This window comes from Squalius cephalus (assembly GCF_949319135.1).
Source record: "Squalius cephalus genome assembly, chromosome: 23".
Taxonomy (NCBI): Eukaryota; Metazoa; Chordata; class Actinopteri; order Cypriniformes; family Leuciscidae; genus Squalius; species Squalius cephalus.
In genome coordinates this window covers 22187937-22210949 of record NC_137144.1, presented here as the reverse complement: position 1 = coordinate 22210949, position 23013 = coordinate 22187937, and the positions used below count along the sequence as shown (strand labels likewise).

The 23013-nt window shown below is 37.5% G+C and overlaps 2 protein-coding genes across 2 annotated transcripts; one reads left to right on the top strand and one right to left on the bottom strand.

Moving 5' to 3' along the window:
• Positions 1 to 322: 322 nt before the first annotated feature.
• rag2 (recombination activating gene 2) lies at positions 323 to 2710 on the bottom strand (the record flags this gene model as incomplete). The annotated part of the gene is made up of 2 exons (XM_079858445.1): positions 2673 to 2710; positions 323 to 1929 (listed from the first exon to the last, which is right to left on the bottom strand). The coding sequence occupies exon 2, from the start codon at positions 1913 to 1915 to the stop codon at positions 323 to 325; it is 1593 nt and encodes a 530-aa protein (XP_079714571.1). The 5' UTR covers positions 1916 to 1929; positions 2673 to 2710.
• On the top strand, positions 2215 to 16527 carry iftap (intraflagellar transport associated protein). Its single transcript, XM_079858446.1, has 7 exons — positions 2215 to 2285; positions 8387 to 8529; positions 8621 to 8787; positions 10243 to 10317; positions 11882 to 11936; positions 16147 to 16286; positions 16415 to 16527. Exons 2-7 carry the CDS (start codon positions 8397 to 8399, stop codon positions 16514 to 16516), a joined length of 672 nt encoding a protein of 223 aa, XP_079714572.1. The 5' UTR covers positions 2215 to 2285; positions 8387 to 8396; the 3' UTR covers positions 16517 to 16527.
• The last annotated feature ends 6486 nt before the right edge of the window (positions 16528 to 23013 follow it).

Genomic DNA, 23013 nt, shown 5'->3' with positions numbered 1-23013 from the left:
TCTCTGTGTAATTATCTTTATTAAAACCGAAAAACATACTCTACAATATTTTCCCCACATTTAAAAAAGCAACAAATCATCAGCTTAGTAATAATAAACAAGACTTGTAAAAAAAAAAAAAAAAAAAAAAGCATTTAATACTGCCATACTGCAATACTGATTTAACCATTCATTTCTGTTATTGTATGAAAAAATACACTTCTCCAATCTTTGTTAATATAAAAATCAATTAATATTCTTAAAATGAACAACAAAATAAACTTCAACAACAATGTAAAATGATATTATATCATGATATATAACAGAACAGAACATCAACAATTCAGTCAAAAAGTCTTCGCAGAAAGCTCTTCTTAGCTGGGGTCATTTTCAGTGAGACTGGAGCCTTGCGATGGGTCATCTTCATTGGGACTCTCTTCAATGGCAACATCTGGCGTGGTGGAGTCATCTCCTGCTTGGGCAGGCCTCCGTGATCCAAGCAGAAATACTTGCTATTGCCTTGAGAGAGGCGAACCAAAAGGCTTTCAGGGAGCTCCATGCACTGGGCATGGACCCAATGTCCACCTTCACCCCTGGAGCAGTAGATCATGGCAGGTCGGGTGAGCTCAGTAGAGTAGTAGGGCTCCCAGGTGTTGGGGTCCACCTGACAGGAGAGGCAGCACTTGATCCAATAGCCTGTCTGAGATTCATCCTCCTCATCTTCCTCATTGTAAGTGTCGCCCTCTCCATCGCTGCTATACTCCAGCTCATGAGGCTCTCGGCCAAAGTAGAGCTCCTCAGAGTCTTCCAAAGGTGCAGAGTCCTCAAGGTCAGTGGACTCCTGGCTGCATCCCTGAGTTGATGCTTCTCCATCTGGTTCCTTCTGGAAGTTTACCTGGTAGAAATGGTAGGCATCTGGTGGGGTTGGGTTTCCTTCTGATGGGACTGCAAACAAGGCACTTCCTTTGCCCAGGCTGCCACCAAACCAAGTGCGGCTGTGGCTTATTTCGGTGGTCCACTGTGGAGGTTCGCGTGGCTCCATGTGGACTCCGACATCATCCAGGCCAATGTAGGTGCACTCCATGCGCTTTTGAGTCTCAGACTGGTACCCGCCGATAATAATGTACTCATGATAGCCAATGGGAGAGGTTATGGCACTGGTGATGGAGAGACCTTCTTGAAGAACATTACAGGTGATGACAGGGCTTCCTAGGAGAAGCTCCACACGTAGGCGGATCAAACGAGGTGGTCGGCAATCGGAGCTGAGGATGTGACCGCCCAGGAAGTAGACACAGTCCTCTCTCGCTAGAGCTACGTGAAATGACTGGCCATCCGTGAGCTCGGGGAGGGTGTGGGCTGAACTGCAACCAAACTCTAGGTCAATAAGAAAGACTTGAGGTGGACAGTCCACCACACTGTTCCAGTTCTCCGTGGTCCTCTCGGTGGGGGGCATATAGGACCTGCCGCCAAACAGAACGCAGGCGGTCTTCCCTCGGCTATGGATCACGCTGAGGGTGTGGCCGTATCGAGCGCTAGGGACGTCTCCAACCAGCTCTTTTTCTAGACATTGCAATGTGACTTTACGATTACATCCTCTGCTGTCTACACTCAACATGTAGAGACTTGAAGACAGTTCGTTGTTGGGAGTTCGGCCACCATGAATGAGGTAACATTCAGGGCTGCCATCACGAGGCTCAAAATGAGCTACCGCAGGACATCGGAGGGGAGGGAGATAACAGGAGTTGTTTGAAAATGAAATGGCTCGCAGCTTAAGTTCTCCGTTTTTTATGCGGACACCAAATACACCAGTTGGACATGAGCGTTTTGGCCAGCCCTTTTGACCAAAGAGGTAAACATCACCCTCCAGCTCTAGTAAGGAGAAGCCTGGTTGCACAAGGCCAGCACAGTTCACAGCAGTTATAGGCTCTAATGACATCTTTTTGCAGTGAGCTGTGTGAAATATAATAAAAAAAACAACAACAACAACATTATTTTTAATGATAAATAAAATATTACATGATAAAATTCAGGTAAATTGCAAGATCGTAAGGATGAATTCTGAATAGCATACCAGCATACTCCTATTAGTAAGAGTTGTATGCAATTAACTCAAAGTATGAAAAAAATGCGGAACCATATAACCCTTTCCCTGTTTCCATAATAACACAGAAACATTCCCACAGGAAACAAGTTGTAGTTTTCTTTATTGCCGTTTTTCTTAGATGATCGCGTTAAGCTTGCAATAAAACGACTACATTACCCAGCATCCAATGCGAAACTGGGGGTTCTCGTTCTACATTTAAACGGTACGTCTGAGATATTTTATAAGCTTTCCTCTCTCCTTTTCTCTTACTGTCTTCTAAAAGCTAGCAGCGTTTTTCCTTTTTACACGTTTTAGATTCGTTTTAATGTCTTTAGGTAATCAAATTAGAGATTTTTTATTTATTAAACAAGTAACGTTACGTTAAGCAAGCGCTGGCTGTCAACACTAGTGATACACTACAACAAGTTGAAAATAACAATCTTTTAAATCACGACATACTTTAATAATTATATTATAAAACACGTCATTAACTTACGTGCTTATTTTAATTCTACTCTATATGGCACCAGAATAGCCTACCAGTCCAAATATTGCATATCTAGAATATAGTCTTAACAATATTCATCCTAATAATATGTACATTTCTTACCTCCTGGTCAATGCACTCCGAAATCTGGGAGCTGTTTGGTGCTGCTAACTTTTATTTGAGATATTAAAGCAAATGGTTTAGTGACAGTGGCTGAGGTTCAGTGTTTGTGAAGGTTGACTGGCTCATCTTGAGGTTAACTGCCTGTAACTGCTGCTAACAACAGGTGTTTGAACACAACTCGCACAAGTTTGAATGAAAACAAGTACAAACTCGGTGTATTATTGGCTTGTGTATAAATATGGACTTTATGTTTGTGTTTTACCGTTCAATTGATGATTCATTCACTTGTCAGTTTGCAAATCAGCTGAGTTGCTGTTTTTTTCATACATTATGGATCTCCCAGATGTAACTTTCATCTTCCAAAATGTACACTTACCATGGTGACACTATGTAGCGTGATTGGCACTTGTTATAATAATAATAATACTACTAATTTATATACATTTTGCTCCCTTATAACTCACATATATTTAACAATAAATCAAACATATAACTCACTCACTCAAATAACTCAATTAAACATCAAATACCGGTAAAACTTTACAATATGCATTAACTAATATGCATTAATTCATGCTTAACTAATGTACAGATAATCACGTGTTGTATGACTCATGAAGAACTAAACCATTTATTAATGATTACTGCATCAGCAATTAATAACATTTCTATATGATTAATAGATTAAGTAATATATGAATTGTTATTAATTAAATGTGTCATAATATGTTAATTCCTTAGTATTAACTAATAGCGTAAAATTAATGTGTTAATTACCGGAATGGGTCGAAGCCATGTATTTCAACTTCCAGTCATCTGCATTAATTAATCATTAGCTAATGATTTGCAAAGGTATTATAATGTTATGGCTTTACTTGTTGTGGCACATAAACTAATTAAGTAATATGTCATTTTGGTTTTGACATCCACACTAAGCCATGGATTTCAATTTCCAGCCGTCTACAACCGGGATTCCACTGTGCCAGATGAACTGCCCCATCCAGTACCTTGTTGTTCATGGTGCAGGAATATGTCAGGTTAATCTTGAGGTCTAGGATTTAAAGGCAGAACACTGAGAACATTCGGCCAGGCACTGCTATTTCATAACACTGTGTCTAGATCGGACAAAGACAATAGAACCCTTTATAATAAATGATACTACACTGGATGTGGTGCGACGGCACACAACCCACAGAAAACTGATGCCATATTCTATTTCTGACGTACTACAAGACTTCTGTTACGAAGGACAAATGGACTTGCAATGGTGACTTCCAGTGTAGACAGCTGTATTGTGGCATGACGTGATAATGGTCACGTCCAGTTTAATCACGGTGTAACAGCGGTCAGTAGTTCAGATTCTGGTGTGCTGATATTTGTGTGCTGCCCAACTTACCCATCCTTCAAACACATTCTGTGACATTACATTCACTGTGCAACTGCCCTGCAGACCTTTAGAGGGGATGTCAAAACCCGTAACCATAATGGTATATAACTTAACAATTAGTTAATAGTCATGTGCCATATTTGCAAATCATTAGCTAATGATCAATTAAAGCAGACAACTGAAAGTTGAAGTACATAGCTTTGACCAATTGTGGTAATTAACATATTCAATTACACTATTAGTTAAAGGTAGAGTAGGCAATTGCAGAGAGGCTAGCAATAGCAAGTTAGCTTTGAAAGCATGAGATCCCACCCTCCCTTCAGAGTGTCTCCAAAGTCACGCATCCTTCAAAACCCATGAACGCACAGTGTCAAAAGAGACAGCGTTAAATCACCTCATGTCTCAAAGCACATAACATTACAAAAATAGTGAACATAAACAACTAACCGAGCTCTTACTTGCTACAGATTCATTTCCCCATTGTGCAGGGCTGTCAAACGATTAATCGCGATTAATCGCATCCAAAATAAAAGTTTGTTTTTACATAATATATGTGTGTGTACGGTGTATAATTATTTTCTATATATAAATACACACACATGCATGTATATATTTAAGAAATATTTGCATGTATATACTGTGTATATATATTTATATTATATATAATTTATGTTATATATAAATATTTTATATATAAATAACACATTTTTCTTAAATATATATGCATGTGTGTGTATTTATATATAGAAAATAATTATACTCCATACACACACATATATTATGTAAACACAAACTTTTATTTTGGATGCGATTAATCGTTTGACAGCCCTAGTGTTCACATAGAAACGCATAAATCTGAGTTTGAGGACGTGATCAACTCAGGGTAGAACGTAATTACGGTTTGGACATGGTGAGAACTCTGCATAAGCTTGTTTTGGTTCAGGACCGAATGCACTGATTGGATGAACACTTTTTGATCCTGAGACTTCCACAGAAGATATATGTACGTTTTAATATTTAGCACACTTCTGTTATTGATTGCTATCAGGATGTGAAGAGAGTTTAAACCAGTATAACAAAAAGTGTTTATAAAACAAATTGCCTACCCTACCTTTAATACTAAGTTAAGGGGTCCTTGTCCTGATAAACATTGAAGACCCCTGTGTTAAGGAATTATTACATGATGACGCATTTAGTCAATAGCAATTCATATATTACTTAATCTATCAATCATTTAGACTCTTTATTAGTTGCGGATGCAGTAATCATTAATGAGTGGTTTAGTTCATCATGCGTCATACATGAACATGTGATTATCTGTGCATTAGTTAAGCATGAATTAATGCAAATTAGAGCACTCGAATTGTAAAGTCTCAAAATATCTTTTATTGGCTGAGATTGTGTCACGTTGCACCTTGCCATCACGCAGATTTCGGCTTCTTTTATGACCTGCATTCGACACCAAAATCACACTCTTCATAATCGCATCTGTGACAGTGTAGCCCGTCTCTATGTGCTGTTAAAATGGTCTCCTCTGTGTATCTGAGTGGTCTGTGTGCAATCAGGTTCAGTGAGGAGCAGAATGATTCACTCTCATTACTCCAAATACAGAATGCGTGAGTCACACATCACATTTTGGCAGGAGGGGTAGCTCGGATATTTGTAAAAATACTCCTTATTTCCCGCAGGCTTATATTTGCATTAACTGTTTCTGCTTGGCGGGTCTTTAAAGGAATGAAAGAAATTAGGCGACTGGTGTTGAAAGAAAGAGAGAGAGAGGGAGAAGAAGGGAACAGCTGTGCCGGTCTCATTAGCATAATGTTTTTGTGTTTCAGAGCCCTCGTGCAGTTGCGTGTTTGTTTTGGAGGCCGAGAAATGTGTGTGTGTGTGTGTGTGTGTGTGCGAGAGTGCAAAAACAAAGACCCGTAACCACGAGTGCCTGGAAGAACAGTGAAAAACACAAACAGCAGAGCACCTGTGTCTGAAGAGCAGGGCCATGAAGAGGAGGATGAGCGACTCCCCTGAGGCGCAACACACACAGAAAGAATTCCTCCGGTGTCTCCAAGCGCATAGGAGAGCTTTATCCTCCCGCTCAAGTGCACTTACATGCCGGTGTTCACACTTACAGATGCTGTAAAAAAAAACCTTTTGAGTCCTGTCGCGGATTTGCATACGGCGCAGGCAAATAAATGCTGTTGTTTGCCAGCTCTGTCACAAAGAGACGGAAGGGAGACTGAAACGCAACACAACACAACACAACAAAACTACAATGCTTGCATTTTAATGAACGGAGATATCACTTTCAGACTACTTCATTGATTATAATATAGCATGTAGTTTCTTGTGTTTGGTGATTCATTTTAAAGAATCAATTTGTTCAAATCATTAAAAGCAGGGTAGGTGATTTGTTCCAGAAACATTGTTTGTTATGCTGGTTGAAAGTCTCTTCACATCCTGATAGCAATCACTAAGTAAAGTGGTCTAAATGTATTTATATTAGGGCTGTCAAACGATTAATCGCGATTAATCGCATCCAAAATAAAAGTTTGTTTTTACATAATATATGTGTGTGTACGGTGTATAATTATTTTCTATATATAAATACACACACATGCATGTATATATTTAAGAAATATTTGCATGTATATACTGTGTATATATATTTATATTATATATAATTTATATTATATATAAATATTTAATATATAAATAACACATTTTTCTTAAATATATATGCATGTGTGTGTATTTATATATAGAAAATAATTATACTTCATACACACATATATATTATGTAAACACAAACTTTTATTTTGGATGCAATTAATCACGATTAATCGTTTGACAGCCCTAATTTATATGTTTTTATATATATATATATATATATATATATATATATATATATCGTCTGCGGAAGGCGTAGGACCACAAAATGTTCGTCCAATCATTGAATTTGGTCCGAATGCAATGATTTGATATCAGACATTCAACCCTGCAAAAACTAATTTCCAGGAGATGGCTCAATTCTAATTGGCTAATTTCTAATTTGTTGCGAATGCAACCTTTCTGATTTTTGTTTTGTATGTTTTAAAAAAAAAAAAATTTCATCTAATAGGCCTTTTTATATTTCAGCTTTATTTCAATAAACATAAACAATTTAGTTACCAAAAACAACATTGGTATACTGTATTATTCTTTAAAAACAGTATGCATTAAAGGATCCGCATTTTAACCTTTTTTTAGGTGGATATAAAATTAAGCTGATATGACTGAAATGGAAGGTCTAATTAAATGCAGTACAGGACTTCGCAAACTTCCTATACTGCACTTTTTTAGCAAATCTGGGTATTCCATACATGTAGTCTATGGGCCAGATTTACTAAACGGCAAATTAGCGTGAGAGCACAATTCCAAAACCGTGCCGATGGGAGTGGAAAGTTCTGATAAAATAAAAGAACACACACACTGTCAGATCAGTTCCATAATAACCAACGCAATCTACCAGTTAGCGTCTGGTTTAAGACGTGATTTTTTTGGCAGTTAAATAATGGCGAAAACACCAGTAAATTGACGAGCGCAAACTTGAGTAAATCACCTTGCGTGATTCATTTAAATACTCTCCCATGAATTTTGCACCTGAAAGAGAAACTCCTACAAATGCATATGCAATAACTGTGCCCACGGCTAATTTTTCACTGCGTGTCTTTAGTAAATCCTGACGGTAGTTTTTTAACGCCAACATTTTGGGATTTGCGCTGGCACAAGCTGTATTCCAAGAGAGAAGGAAGAGGTGGACCAGCAGTGCAGCTGACGCCTGAAGCCCTGCAAGGACTTGTGCTGTATTATTGATAGAGGAGAGTAATTAGACTCTAGTGTAGCACCTGTTTCTGTCCCTGCTAATGTTGTGCCACCTGAAGAAGGCTCTCCCTGGGGCGTGTTCGTGATGAATGACACGGCGACAGCTCGTAGTTTCTGACGATTATCACGCCATTCTTCATTATATTTTAATGTCACGGCAATCTCTGCCCGCCCCCCTCCCCAGCCGTCATTGATTGTAATTAAGCTGAACTTCAAAATGATAATTTTATTCCAATCAGGGCTAATGCAGCTATAATGCATATCGCCGATGATAAGTGACCTGTAAAAAAGTGCAGCCTAGCAGAATCCCTTCATCATTCTTTTTTTCAGGTTTATATACCAATACTTCCTTTTCATTTGGCTTGGTTCAGGCTCTCTGGTTTTCTTCAAAGTTTCCATGGTGTAAACAAATATCTCTTTTAATATCTCTTTCTCTGTTTCTTTCTGTATCTCTTCTCAATGTGGATAGGTTTGACAGGATGCCAGGTTTAGTTAATGGCTCAATTGTGGACAACCATGACCAAGCCATGACTGAAGCTCTGGAGCAGTTCTGCAACTCCCCGGAGCAAACGTATGAGCAGTTCCTGTCCACCTTCACGAACCTGACCCCAGGTGAGCATACTGAACGCCACATACATCTTCTTTCCTCGGATACATCCGTAAATCCTTCGCCTGTGGTCTTCACTGTCGTTTCCCATTGCAGAGAACGTGAGGGATATGCGTTTGACTGCTCCTAGAGGACATGGAGACAGAGAGATGGACAGCAGCCGAGAGCGACAAAGAGAGGATGGAGTGACAGAGATGGAGGAGAGCGTATACCGAAGGATGGGACAGGCGAATGGCTGCTCACCGACTGCTGATCAGGAAGAGGTCACAGCCTTATAGATTCAAACCGCTTGAACCGTCAGTCTTTACTGGGAGAGGTTCAGGCAGACCTCTCCTTCTCTTCAGTCAAAGTTTAAAAAAATAATTAAGTCTTCTGCTTTAACACACACACACACACACACACACACACATACAGGTCCTTCACTGTCCAGCACTGTTTCTGCACTCCCTGAAACGCCTCGATTGTAACCTTACGTTTTCTTCTGGGAACGAACGCGTCACAATATTCTAATTAAAAATGTCCAGCCCAAGGCATACTCAAAAAAAAGGCCTAGTTGAGTTGCGCTAGTAGTGTGTTGAAACTCGCGGTTATGGTAAGGGGCGTGACTTTTCAGAAACACGCTCTAAAAGTGGTTGACCAATCACCAATCAGAGCACATTACACTTTTTGGAAGGAAGGGCTTCATAAAGACTGAACAGGGTACTATTCACATTTTCCTTAGAATGCAATTACATATCAGCACATTCAAATTCACACAGTGACCGTATAGCAACGCTCTGGCAACCATGCAAAACAACCTATGAGCGCCAGTCATATTTTTATCAGAATGCAATGGCCTAACAATGACACATCAACAGGATAAAATTCACAATCTATTAGCAATCAAGCAGAATCTATTAGCAATCATATAGCAACGCTCTGGCAACCATGCTTAACAACTTAGCAACTTAACAACGCCACTCATATTTTTACAGCCTAGCAACAACATAGCAACCACATAGAAATATTTAAATCCAATTAGAACCTCTTAGCAATAGCAATGCTCTGGCCACCATGCATTACAGCCTTGCGTTATGGTGGTGATTTTTGTACTGGTAAGCACGCTCATTTTTCTTCTGAATGCAACTACCTAGCAACCACATATCAACATGTTTAATTTCACTCAGAAATTATTATAGCAATTATAGCTTAAAACCTTTTAGCAACCAAGTTAGCATTGTAGCTGTGGGCAAGCCATTGGCCATTTTTCTTTATTTTCCCTCTTTTTGGTGTATTTCTTCCTCAAGGCTTTTGGAATTCTCCTCTCAGTGTATTGAATGGGTTCATTGCAATGTGTGTTTTGCTTATCGGTATGTGTGTGTGTGTGTGTGTGTGTGTGTGTGTGTGTGTGTGTGTGTGTGTGTGTGTGTGTGTGTGTGTGTGAACGGTGCTTAAGACTCCCGCCTGGCTTGCGTATTGATCTCAGTGGGGCTCTGGCGAGCCACAGCACCAGTTACTGTCAATAACGCAAAGCACATCAGCCAACATCCCAGGCCAGTCAATGCTAAAAAAAGAAGCCTCTGCATTATTTAGCTCTCCGCCACAATGAGAGAAAAAGAGCTGTATTGATTATAATGTTGTTTTGATTGTAATCACACCAATTCTCATAGCTGCTGTCATTTCAGAGCATCATTAAAGGAAATGAGATAGTAAGTTTATGAGTTTGTGTGCTTGTATAGGTGCTGTTGGATGGCGGCTGTGTTGGAGGAAGACTGGGCGGCCCATCAAGCTCTGCTCCAGACAGACCTGTGAAGGTAAACGGTCAGGACATTCAAAACCAAAACCTAACAAGCTACTTACCGAGACAGTATTTTAAGGTTGAAAGCAACATAATTCTGCCTTTGAAGAAAACTTATTTTGCATATATTCTAAGGCAGCATTGCATATATCTTCCACAGAGAATGCAATCTCAGCATTCAATATGTTTTTAGTGAAAATTCATGCAAGATGCCTATAAACAGGCTGTTATTTCATTCAGAACTATTTTACTTAATGTTTGTGTGTATATAAGCTCATTCGATTATTATAAGCTAACACGTCCATTAAATTATTGTAATAAAGTCAAAAGTTCAATCTAATAAAAAATAACTATTTTACTTAAAGGAGAACTCCGGTCAATTTTAACATTGAGCTCATTTTTTTGTACATTTGGAGTGCTGTCAATACAGAGAACAACGACAAAAATCGGTGTTGCCTACACCGTGTTATCCTCTTTTTAAAATTTGCACCCTGTTGACTTCAATGGGGCAAGTTTTAAACCTGCTTTTAGCCTCTTAACATCCTTGATGTGTCATTACAAGTGCACAGGTCATGTGAGTGATTCCTTCAGAGTGAACACGAGTGAATCTGACTGCAGTAGATGTGAAAGAGATGAATAAAAATGATGTTTATTTAGCCAGCGCACATACCTGTATTTACATCCTGTTTTCGGTCAAAGTCCATAGTAATCGATTGTCGAGTTCACGCGCATGATAAACATCACTTTTATTCATCTCTTTCACATCTATTGAAGTCAACAGGGTGCAAATTTTAAAAAGAGGATAACACGGTGTAGGCAACACCGATTTTTGTCGTTGTTCTCTGTATTGACAGCACTCCAAATGTACAAAAAAATGAGCTCAATGTTAAAATTGACCGGAGTTCTCCTTTAACGTTTGTGTGTTACACATTTTAACCTATGCCAACACTAACTTTAAACTCAAGACTTCAGTCTAATAAAAAAAGACATTTGTGTGTTATGCATTTTTAAACTCAGAGTATGCTAAGCTAACGATAACGTTAAAGTGTTGGAAATAGTCAAGAATTCAATTTTTACGTCTGTGCTATGCATTTTTAAGATCATTAGAGTATGCTAAGCTAATGTTAACTTTAAACTCTTGTTGGAATCAAGTGAATCAAGACTTTAATCTAAAATAAAAGGAGTATTACATATTATTTATCTGTACAGTGCCTTTTTAAGATCATCAACGTATGCTAAGCTAACCTCTTAACACTGAACTGTTGTCATAGTTCAGTGTTAACAGGTTAGCTGCAACATGCTACTATCAAACTTTATTGGAAACAATTGTTAGCCAAAACAGTTTAATAAAAATTGACTATTTTACCTAATAGGTGTGTGCTAGGCCTATATGTTTATGCTTATTAGAGTAATGTGATGTTAGCTTAGCAAAATGTAAATGTCAAACTCTAAGTTAGTTGTGAATGAACTTTTCTGTGTGAAGAGCACCCGTTTGTGTGAAGCTAATAATCAATTCTAAAATAACTGTCTGTAAAAATGTATATTTAATTACTGTTTTGTCTTTTTTCTTTCCTTGGCAGTTTGATAATTATCTGGGAGATTCGGAGGACGAAGAGGAAAATGTTGACGCTGCAGGTGTTTATTTCTCGAAAAAACATCATTTAAAGACATGTCACTTTACACCGAGTCAGTTTAGATTAACTAGATTACAGTGGCCTAGATGCACATTTGGAGTCTTTATTTACGTTTTTACACTTTTTTTTTCTTATGTAAAGCACATCGGTGTGAATTCTTGCCATCTTTTTCATATTTCACAACAGCTTCAAATGGAATTGGATTCATCACAAATTCACATAATATTCACATAATATACATCGACATGTTGGCATCACCTGTATGGATGTATTTTAAGTGCGGCATGCTCGCATAAATATTCTTTTCTTGTGCATATGTAAGGATTGCATGGTCTCACTTTACCTTTAATAGGGTTTAGTGGATATCATGTGCATGCTATGTTTTGTAATTAGAGCTGTCATACAGCTTGATTTAAATATATTACCATTTATTACACATATTCAATGCATGCAAATTCTAAACCGCTCCCTCATCATTAGAGCCGGGGGCAAGCGCTCGCTTGGCGAGGCTTAGTGCTCGCTGTGCAGGCTTGTAATGAGTCGCTCTTTTCTTGAGTGCCAGAGAGGCTCATTTAAACTCCAATGACCAGTTTAATACAAAAATAAATAAAATAGTTGAATAAGATTAATACTTTCCAGACATTTTATTGCTGCAAGTTTGCTAACTGAACTAAAATGGTATTAAAATGGTAAAATTGGTAACCAACATAAAAATGGCAATTGGCAAAAAATGTATAATTGAAACTATAAAAGTGCAATACAGCTGAATGAAAACTAAATAGAATTACAGAGAAAATTATTTCAGTTTCATATTTTCATGATGAATTCAGTGTCTTTTATGAGTAAATCATTTGAATCATGAATACACTGACTGAATAATTTTGTTTAAAGCTGCTGATTTATTCAGGATCAAAACAAGTGACTGTCTTTATAAGTGAATCATTCAGTCGACCAAATTGATTTGTTCAAAAATGCTGTTTCATTCAGGAACAAAAAAAGTGACATCTTTATGAGAGAATCATTGAACCATTCACTCAAACAAATGGATTCCGTCAAAAACACTCATTCATTTAAAGTCCCCGTGAACCGGAAGTTGCAAACGACTTTTCTCCAGTGTTATGACGTATTTCCAAGTGTAACGGAATATTGAACAGAGGGCAGGGTTTTACTCAGCGCTCCTCCTCTCAATCTCTCGCTCATAGCAGACTAACGGTTTGAGGGGAGTGGTTAAGCGTTTTCAAACCAAGCCGTCAAACCTACTTCATCAGAAAAAGACGCCATTCCAGACCGGAAGTAACTTTTCAGATTTTGATTAAAGATTACCATGGTAAAAAATTAGGGCTGTCAAAAGATTAATCGCGATTAATCGCATCCAAAATAAAAGTTTGTTTTTAATAATATATGTGTGTGTACTGTGTATAATTAAATTTGTATATATAAATAAACACACATGCATGTATATATTTAAGAAAAATGTGTTATTTATATATATAAAAAAATTATATTTATATATAATATAAACTATATAAATATATATACAGTATATGTATGCAAATATTTCTTAAATATATACATGCATGTGTGTGTATTTATATATACAAAATAATTATACACAGTACACACACATATATTATGTAAACACAAACTTTTATTTTGGATGCGATTAATCGCGATTAATCTTTTGACAGCCCTATACATTTTTTTATTTTTTTTATATTTATTTGCATGGATTAATTGTTCACCACAAGACTAAAAATATGCGCTAACAAAGTAAATAGGGTCAATTTTGATTTCATGGGGACTTTAAGAATAAAAGTTAACTATAGTGTGTTGGGTTACACTTTATTTTAAGGTGCAGGGTAATTATGCATTCAAGTACTGAGTAATATTAATTAACTACATGTACTTACTATATGTTAGTTAGGGTTTGGTTTAGGGTTAGTCGCATCTAATTATGCATAATTTATAGTTATTGCGTTTCTGTTTCTGTGTGTTGCTTAGAAATGCGCAACGAGAACAATTTGTGGCGTTACAAGGGATGAAATGTGAATCTATATAATGCATACATAAAAACAAAAAATAGTAACAAAATAAAAAACGATTTATTCCCCATTAAAAGTAACTAAACCCAACTGCAAAATTAAAGAAGAAAGGAAACAGTGAATTTTTCAAAACTCTAATAACCTTGATGTGAACTCTAGAAACGTACAGTACAGGTAAACAGTAATAATGGTCTTCACTTCAGGGTTCAGTGACGCCAGATGAATCTTAAAATGGGTTGAGGGGAAGGCGGTTCTGGTCAAAGCGGATCAAAGCTCAAAAAGAGCTACAGGGTACCTACGGTTTTAATGAAACACGCCTCCGCATGCTGGTCAGGGAGGTTCACAACATGGCATCACAGCAACAGCCTTCAGATTCATTAGCTGCGTGAAGCTTCTTTCTGTGTTTCCTTAGTGAGCTGGTTAATGGTCTTGTTTTTGAGACCACCTTGTTCTGAAAGCCGTGGGTGAGTGGGGTTTCTTTAGAGGTGTGCAGTCCACAAAACACACACACACATGGTGTTGTATACACTCAAACAAACACACAGAAATGCATGCTACACCCCAGACGCCTGGTCCTCACCCAGCAGCTGAAACTATGACTTTCACTGTGCCAGTAATTAGCTGTTTAATTAACATCAGCATCAATCGAGCTCTTGCCAGGCCTTATGTCTTTCTCACTCACACATAAGCTACTGCACAAATCCAGAGATGCAGGACATAAAACTGCTTGTTGGCACATTAATCCTTCCTTTTTAACATAAAGTGTAAGTTCAATCAAAATGTACTCATCCTAATGTTGTTCCAGACTCTTAACACTTTATTTTTTTCGTTAGAACATAATTTTTTTTTGCTGAATGTCTTTTCCAGAAGGCTCTAAAATGGACAAAAAAGCACAATAATAAACTAAAAATCTAATTTGTGTTTGCGTTCAAATCATCACATGCAAACTCTTATGAATCAGTCACAAGTTGAGTTTAATTAGTTATGTTTGACGTCAGTTTTGTCACATCTGTTGTAGACATTTGCTGAGTAAAACATTTATTTGTGCGCAAGAAAACTTTTAAACTGCACGTGACAACTTTTTCAAACAATTTTATCTACACATGCATGAAAACTTCATGAAAAAGTTTTTTGTGTGCATGTACAATTTTACATTTGCAAAAGAAACTTCACTGTTTGTGATGTTTTTTTTTCAAAACTTAAATTCTTTTGTAAATTTTAAAACAAAAAATTCTTCCCCATGAGACTTTTTTCTAAATTTAAATTTCAGACTTTCATGTGCGCACAAGATACCTCTGACATGAAAGTTTTTCAAACGTTTTCTACTTTTACATTTGCACAAGAAACTTTGATGTGTGCAAAAAATTTTTTTTACGACATTTAATTTGTTATTTGCCTAAAATCTCCTTGTCTAAATAAAAAATCTTCCCCAACGGTGACACTTTTTTAAAATGTAAATTTCAGACTTTCTTGTGCACACGAGATACCTCAAACATGAACGTTTTTCTGCGTATATTTAAAATATTTTTTTCTACTTTCACATTTGCACAAGAAACTTTGATGTGTGCGAAAAACATTTTTACGACATTTCATTTATTTACCAAAAATCTTATCAAAAAATAAATAAATCTTCCCCTATGCAGAGACTTTTTTTCAAAATGTATTTTTTTTTGTTGAATGTCATTTTGTTTTTTTCAAAATGTCATGTGCGCACAATAAACCATTAACGTGAAAGTTTCTTGTGTCTACACCAAAAGTCTATTTTATGTTTTTGTGCAAATTTCACTTTGCATAAAAGGGAGGGGATGATATTTAGCAAATAATGACTGGAATTTTCTTTTTTCTCTCAAAAATGTACCGAATTGCTTTAGAAGACTCATAATATCATAGTGAGTAAGTCATATTGTTTTTCTTTATTGGAGCTTGACAATATCAGTCACAATCCACTTTCATTATATGGTAATCGCCGGCGGCACAAACATTCTTCAAAATATTTTCTTCTGTGTTCCACGGGAAGAAAGAATGAAAGAATTTCGAACAACATGAGAGTGAGTAAATAATGACAGAAGTTTCTCTGTAAAAGAAGACACTGATTGTAAATGACTGCTGATGGACGGCTTTGCGTAAAAGAAACTGATTATTCATGCGTGTCTTGTTGTGTGTTGTCAGGTACATGTGCACTGCCAGGTGAGATTGAAGAAGATCTGATAGCTGTCTCTTCTTCATCGCTCTGTCACCACACACTGCTGGAGATCTCCTCGACTTTCACAGACCAGATGACACACACACCCAGTGCCGCTGAGAATCAGGTACACACTCAAACTCTCTGAGAGCAGTCAAGCTCAGGCAGTATCTCAGAGACTGAGATGCACTTTTCTGTTGCATTTCTCAGAGACTCTGTAAAATTCAGAATTAACCTGTAAAATGTTTATTCCAGGATGAAAGTGAGGAGGTTGTTCCTTTCCATCTGGATGAGGACTTTGATTACGACAACGTTGTGCTGTCTCACAAATACGTGATCCAGGAACAGAACGGCTGACCATCTTGAGCTGTAAATGCTTCTAACATCTCTCATTTTGCAGAGTAAAGTCCTCGTCGAGGCGATCAGAAATCTTTTCATTTCGCCAAAGAACGATGGATCAGCTGTTTTGCCGTTTTCAGAAACTGTACTATTCAGGAAACTGTTAGTTTGAATTATATCAGCTGCAATTAGATGTCCAGCTAGAACCTGAAACTTTTTCTTCCATAAAGTGACTTGCTTCTGAGTGAAGACAAAATTGCTTTGATGAATCCTTCATAAAAAGACCAGGAGCATGTTTTTAAAAAGTCAATTTAATGTGCATTTTCACTTTAAAAGCACTTTGCATAAACAAACCAAATGATGTGTATTCGTTTTGTAGTCATTATGATTATTATTGTTATTATTTTACAACTAGCTAAGCTCAGACGCTTTCATTTTCTGACTCAACAGCTCAAATAGGCGACCTGTGGTGTAATTCTTTTTCTGATGTACTTGGAAAAGTAATTAATTGCTCGCTCTGTCTAACTGCGTTTTATTCACTTGAATAAAACGCTCAGGGACTTTCTTTCTGTTCTCCGTACAAACCTCATAACGTGAATAAAAGCCCACAACATGTCTATGAAAAGAATCTGTCCCTTTCTTTTCTTGACTTGATCGTTTTAGACATTTCAGAGAATGTCCGTACGTACCGTAAAAGAATTGTCTTGCTGTTTCCCAGCATGTTTCCTCTCATTTTCACCACCCCTTCATTTCCCCTACTTTCAAAAGTTCCTTTTCTTTGTAACCTTTTACCCAGTGTTTCTGAAGAAACAAAAAATAGTACTCTTCAACACTTAACTGTTGTTTACCTGTGCTAAAACATCAAGGGAGAAATTTTATTTTTCCCAAACCTGAACTCCTACAGAGGGAGCGTTTTTAAGCATTTAAATGACATATAAAAGATATATGTATGTATACAGCAGGAAATCTCACAATATAGGTGTGTGTGTGTGTGTGTGTATATATACACATTACATATTACTTAGGCTATAAGTAAGTATAAGTAATAATTAATTGAAAAATAAGCAGCTCTAAAATATTTATTTTTAAGTGCTGCCTCTCTAAAATTATTTTATTCATCTGTAGCGTTGAGTCCAAGTTTAGAAATGTTAGGCTATATTATATTACTTCATTTTTTTAATGATAATGTACATTGACAAATAGTAAAACTTGACTGTCTTACCCAATTATTTTTGTAATTATAGTTATTAGAGTGTTGCATTGTTAGCTTAGCAACATGCTCACTAGAAATGACTTAAAAAAGTGGAGAATGTTGGTCAAAATTTACATTTATGCACAAACTGACCACCAACCGCAACTTTCAGATGCCATTTTGTTTTTTAACTAAACTGTCACAGAATGGAAAGCACAGGATTGTGAGATATCAAAGGCAGCAAAGGATATGCTGTCAAAAATCTGTCAGTTGAAGGCATCTCAGGAGACAGGAAGTGAAACTAACATTGGATTCGAACGAGCCATGATGCCTTCCTTCCTTGCATCCATCCTTTTAAGCTCTCGGATGCATGGGAGAAAGTATATGTAATATGGAGGAATAAGTCCTGCCTTCTAAATAAAAGAGCCAATATGGAAATATGAAATGTTATCATAAGCTTGGAGAATTTGATGTTTCTCCATTCAAAGAGAGGAGCTGCACTGGCATGACTGAAATAGCTGCCCAAGGGGCATTTCAAAGATGGCCGCCGAGTGAAATGACTTGCCTGAAAGGGACTTTGATCAAACTTCACTGAAATCAGTCAAGTCTGTTGTCCAAAACACTATTTGTGAGTTGCTGCCTATAGAGCGTTGCACATCATTCACTTATGAGGTTCTGTGACTGTTAAGATATCACTTGCTGTTTATGCAGTTAGTTGACTAGCCTTAGGTTTTGGAACAGAGCTAAAGTGTGCATATTTAAAGTGTCCCCTGTCTCTTCAGCCAAGCATTTGTAATGTCTGCTTCTGTCATGGCAAGTAATTGGTAGACATCAATACCTTTTCAGAGCACTGCAAAGAGCTTATCTGATTTTAAAAGTTAACATGATTGTTAAAATATACATCCTCATATAGTTCCAAACCTATAAGATGCTATTTGTTTCTGTGAAACACCCTAAAAGTTGTCCATATGACTTGTGCGCTATATTCCAAGTGCTCTCGCATTGCGTGATTTATTTGCTATTATTTGCCCTCAAAGCAATTCATCCATGACACTTATTCTCGATTCAAATATGTTGCAGGTTTGACATGATGTTTTTGGTCACAAAACAAGTGAGAATCAATTACATTTGATGTTACAATTAGCAGCCCAGGTACCATATTTGTTGTCTTAAAGGGATAGTTCACCCAAAAATTGAAGTTCTGTCATTAATTACTCACCCTGAAGTCATTCCAACATATGTTAGGCATTCGTTCATTTTCAGAACTCAAATAAAGATCTTTTTGATGAAATCTGAAAGCTTTCTGTCCCTCCATTAACAGCTACGCAACTACCATTTTCAAGCCCCAAAAAGGTATAAAGACAGTAATCCATGAGACTCCAGTGGTTTAACCTCAATTTAATGAAGCGATGCAAGTGCTTTGTGCAAAACCCCCCCAAAATTATAACAAAATATTAATCTCCAACGCCTGTTCATGCATCGTCTGCTCTCGCGTCAACACAAAACGCATGCGCTGTGGTGCTCTCATTAACGTGAGTTCGAGATTAAGACATTGTAAATAAACTGGTAAAAAAACTGCAAACTAAGCAATTAACCCTTTAGGCCAGGGGTGCCCAATCCTGCTCCTGGCGATCGACTGTCCTGCACAGTTCATCTCCAACCCTAATCAAACACACCTGCCTTTAATTTTCAAGTGATCCTGACGTGCTCTGAAGACCTTAATTGGTTGCTTCAGGTGTGTTTGATTAGGGTTGGAGATGAACTGTGCAGGACAGTCGATCGCCAGGAGCAGGATTGGGCACCCCTGCTTTAGGCCAATTCAACCTGCACCGACAGACGGCAACAGACACTTTGTCGGATCAGTGTTACCCCTGTCTGTGTTTTGTTGGCGTTGGTCGGCTCCAATGTTCTCAGTTCAAACATGCTGACATGGCGTTTGTCGGGTCATGGAATGTCTGAGAAGTGACGTACTGACTGTTGGCGTCTGTCGGTTGCAGTGTGAATTGGCCTCTTTGTTTTATGGAAGAAAACTTCTTTTGTGTTCCACAGAAAAATAACAGCATTGAACAATGAGGTCGAGTAAATAATTTCCCTTTAAAGACCATAAACGCCCATGCCTCTGCTTCGGTCTTGAACAATATGTAATCAAATAAATGCTTTTATACACTGACACTGTAAAATAAGTGTTTATTGCACACTTTGTCTTCATGTTCCTTGATTTGTGAAATCAGCTTAAAGCAGTTTCTATGACTTGGCCTTGTTGCTAAGCAATAGTTGAGCAATGAAAACGAGCATGTGGAAGATCGCAGACCACTGCAACGGCAACACTTTATCTCGGCTCAAACCATGCCTGCAGCTTTGGATCTGTTCATGATTTGTTTCAGAAAGATTTCTGATGTGTGTGTGTGTGTGCGAGACCTTTTCCAGGTTCGACTCGAGTGGCCTACAGTACCAGGTGGATGCTCCTGTTTGCCAGGTGGGGTTCCCGCTGTCACAACCTCAACTCTTTCAGTTAGAGAAACCAGAGAGATTGCAGGAGAGATAAAGAGGGCAACCCCGTTCCTTCCCCCGCAATATGAGACAGGTGCGTGAGAACGAGAAAAAAAAGGGTTTTGTGGGGCACCAACAGTCTCTCCCAGGTGATAAAAAGTTAAGAAACCAGTTTCTTTAAACTGTTGCTCTGCTCCAGGCTGGCTGCCAGATTCACCATTTTGTTCTACATCCTCAGAAATGCAAAACCCAATCATATCCCTAATAGCTCATTAATAGGCTGTTTAAGTTTTGATTATCCATTAATTAAATTAAGGATTTATCAAGGACACGCTCATCCACGCATAATAAGGGAATGAGGCGAAGGAAAAAATAAACTTTCTTTGGGATGAGGCAACTTAACTTTAGCCAGTGCTAACTGTGCCTTATCGAACAATGGTTGACCTATGTGTCAGAGTTTCATATTATTAGAATATTCCCACAGTCATAGAAAACCAGAGAATATTAGGGAATTGTAAATTTCTATTAGATCATTATATAAAATCTTATGTATTTTAATGTATATGAAATATATTTATTAAATATATATTGTAATAAATAAAACATGTCTTTTTTTTGTGAAATCTCTCTAAAATGATTTTTTTAAATCATGTTTTAGTTGTGCAGAAAGAAAGTTTTTTTTTTCTAAAGAATAATGTGCATTGATGAAGTGTGCAGGGACAGGAATCAGGGACATTTCTTAAGATAGTAAATAGACCAATTTTATTTCCACATTGTCTTTAAAGCAATTTTATTTTTAACAAAGTTGAGAAGAACCAAATGTGACTTTAATTTCCACGACCCCTCACTGATTGAATTTCTCGAATCATTGAGCATATGCTAATTTACTAACTTGCTCGGTCAGTATCACAACCAGCGTCCAGTAACTGTTGCTTTAATTGAACATGCCAATCATTTCTAAATAGCTTGAGCCTATCGGACCAAGCGAGCCTTTCTGCACTCTGCATTTTCTTTCTTTTAACTGTTATTTCTGAGTGCCTGTGCTCTGCCCCTGATTAAAGCTGTCGTTCAGCATCCTCTTGAGTTATTAGCAGCCATGTGTGTTTTCTGAGTGAGATGTGGGCTATATTCTTTCAGTGTTTCTCTCCTGAGGGTGTCACTGTTGTGTTGCTAGTTGGCCTCAAGACTGTTCTTGTCTGTCTTCCAGGAGCATCATCTGCAGAGCTGAGCCCAACCAAGTAACCCACATCCACAAACACACATAGCATATTTACATAAATCTACATAAAGAGAACACACAAGGCTCACTTTCTACACTTAAAATGACCACTGAATTATAATTAAAACTTTCTGAATAAATAAAAAAATAAAATAAATAAAAGCAGCCTGCTATAGTTTCCAAGAAGGTCTATAGTACCTACACACCTTATTATTCAATGCGAAAGTAAACTATTTACTATGAATGTACAAGACTTCCTTTAAATTAGCTGTTAAATAGTCTCAGCCTCAGATGTCACACCCACGGACCATTGGCTGAACGTTTGAAGCATAAGGCACAAAAAACTGGAAAGTTCAGGAGTTTCAAAGTCGTAATCTGATTGGTTTAATTCTACAGGATGTCCGGGAGACGCGTGTGTAACGTTCTTTAACGGTCCGCCTGGAAACAAAGCTTTTGTGATGCCAAACCCCCTCATGGAAGAAGAAAGCCATCATGTTAACAACTGTGACAATGAGCGCTTATCAGGATCAACTAAACGTTGGATTTTGTCGAGACGTCAGTGTTACATTTTCACACCCCTATACATGACGCTGAACAAAACGAACTGTGATTGGTTGCTTTACATGTCAGTTAGAGGGCCTCTGGGCAGTCATTGGCCAATGAAAGCTGCTATAGAGTCCAGAACGTCTGCTGGCTACGCCTACGCGAGACTAGCGGCTAAATAACAACAAACTGGAGTAAACGGTAAAACGCTACAAACAAGAGCGTTTATGATTAACATCAATAAATCGAAATATTATGACAACAGATACCAGTTTACAAAATCAAGTTGCATAACCCTGTTTTATACAGCTAAAATAACTGGAAGTGACTGACACCGGAAGCCTTGCACATTCAAGTTAAAAATGACTACTACCGCTCTTATGTTAAAAATAAAGTGATAGCACCAAGAGAAAGCTAACTGTTAGCATTCCCATTCATCTCAATGGCAGTTGCTCAGCTAGTGCAGGACCTGAAAATATAGGGCTTAAAATCTGACATCTAGCAACTTTAACCCCTTGACCTAACATTTTCCTCACAGACACAATGCCTAATACTGATTCTTCTAGAATCTAAACAGCTAAGTCCACTACTGGTTCAGAAGGATGCTAACTAGCTTCTTCAGCTACGTGCTAACTAACCAAAAAATGCTGACTTTCTGAGTGAGGTGATTACTGTAGGTTGCCTATAAATTGTATTCCATGTTAAAAGTGATAGATATTGAAACTATCAAAATTAACTAAATAAAATGGTTTTCTCATAAAATCTGTGGCTTTTCATTTAAAAAGTGACTTAAACAAGCTAGCCACAAATGAAAATAACAGTTCCGTTCTTATAACTTTGGCTGACATTCTGGCCAGGTTTAAGTTGAAGGCATTGAAGTTGGATGTTCTTCTAGCATTTATGAATGTTACTACTTATTTCAGAATCATCAGAGAACATTCAAATGTAACGTTAATAATGTTTGAAAAATGTTTTAACGTGGGAATGTTAGCAAAAGATTCTTCTAACATTATTTTTGTTTGCTGGGATGAAACCTCCTCCATGTTGTTCTTTGACCACATAAAAGCTAAC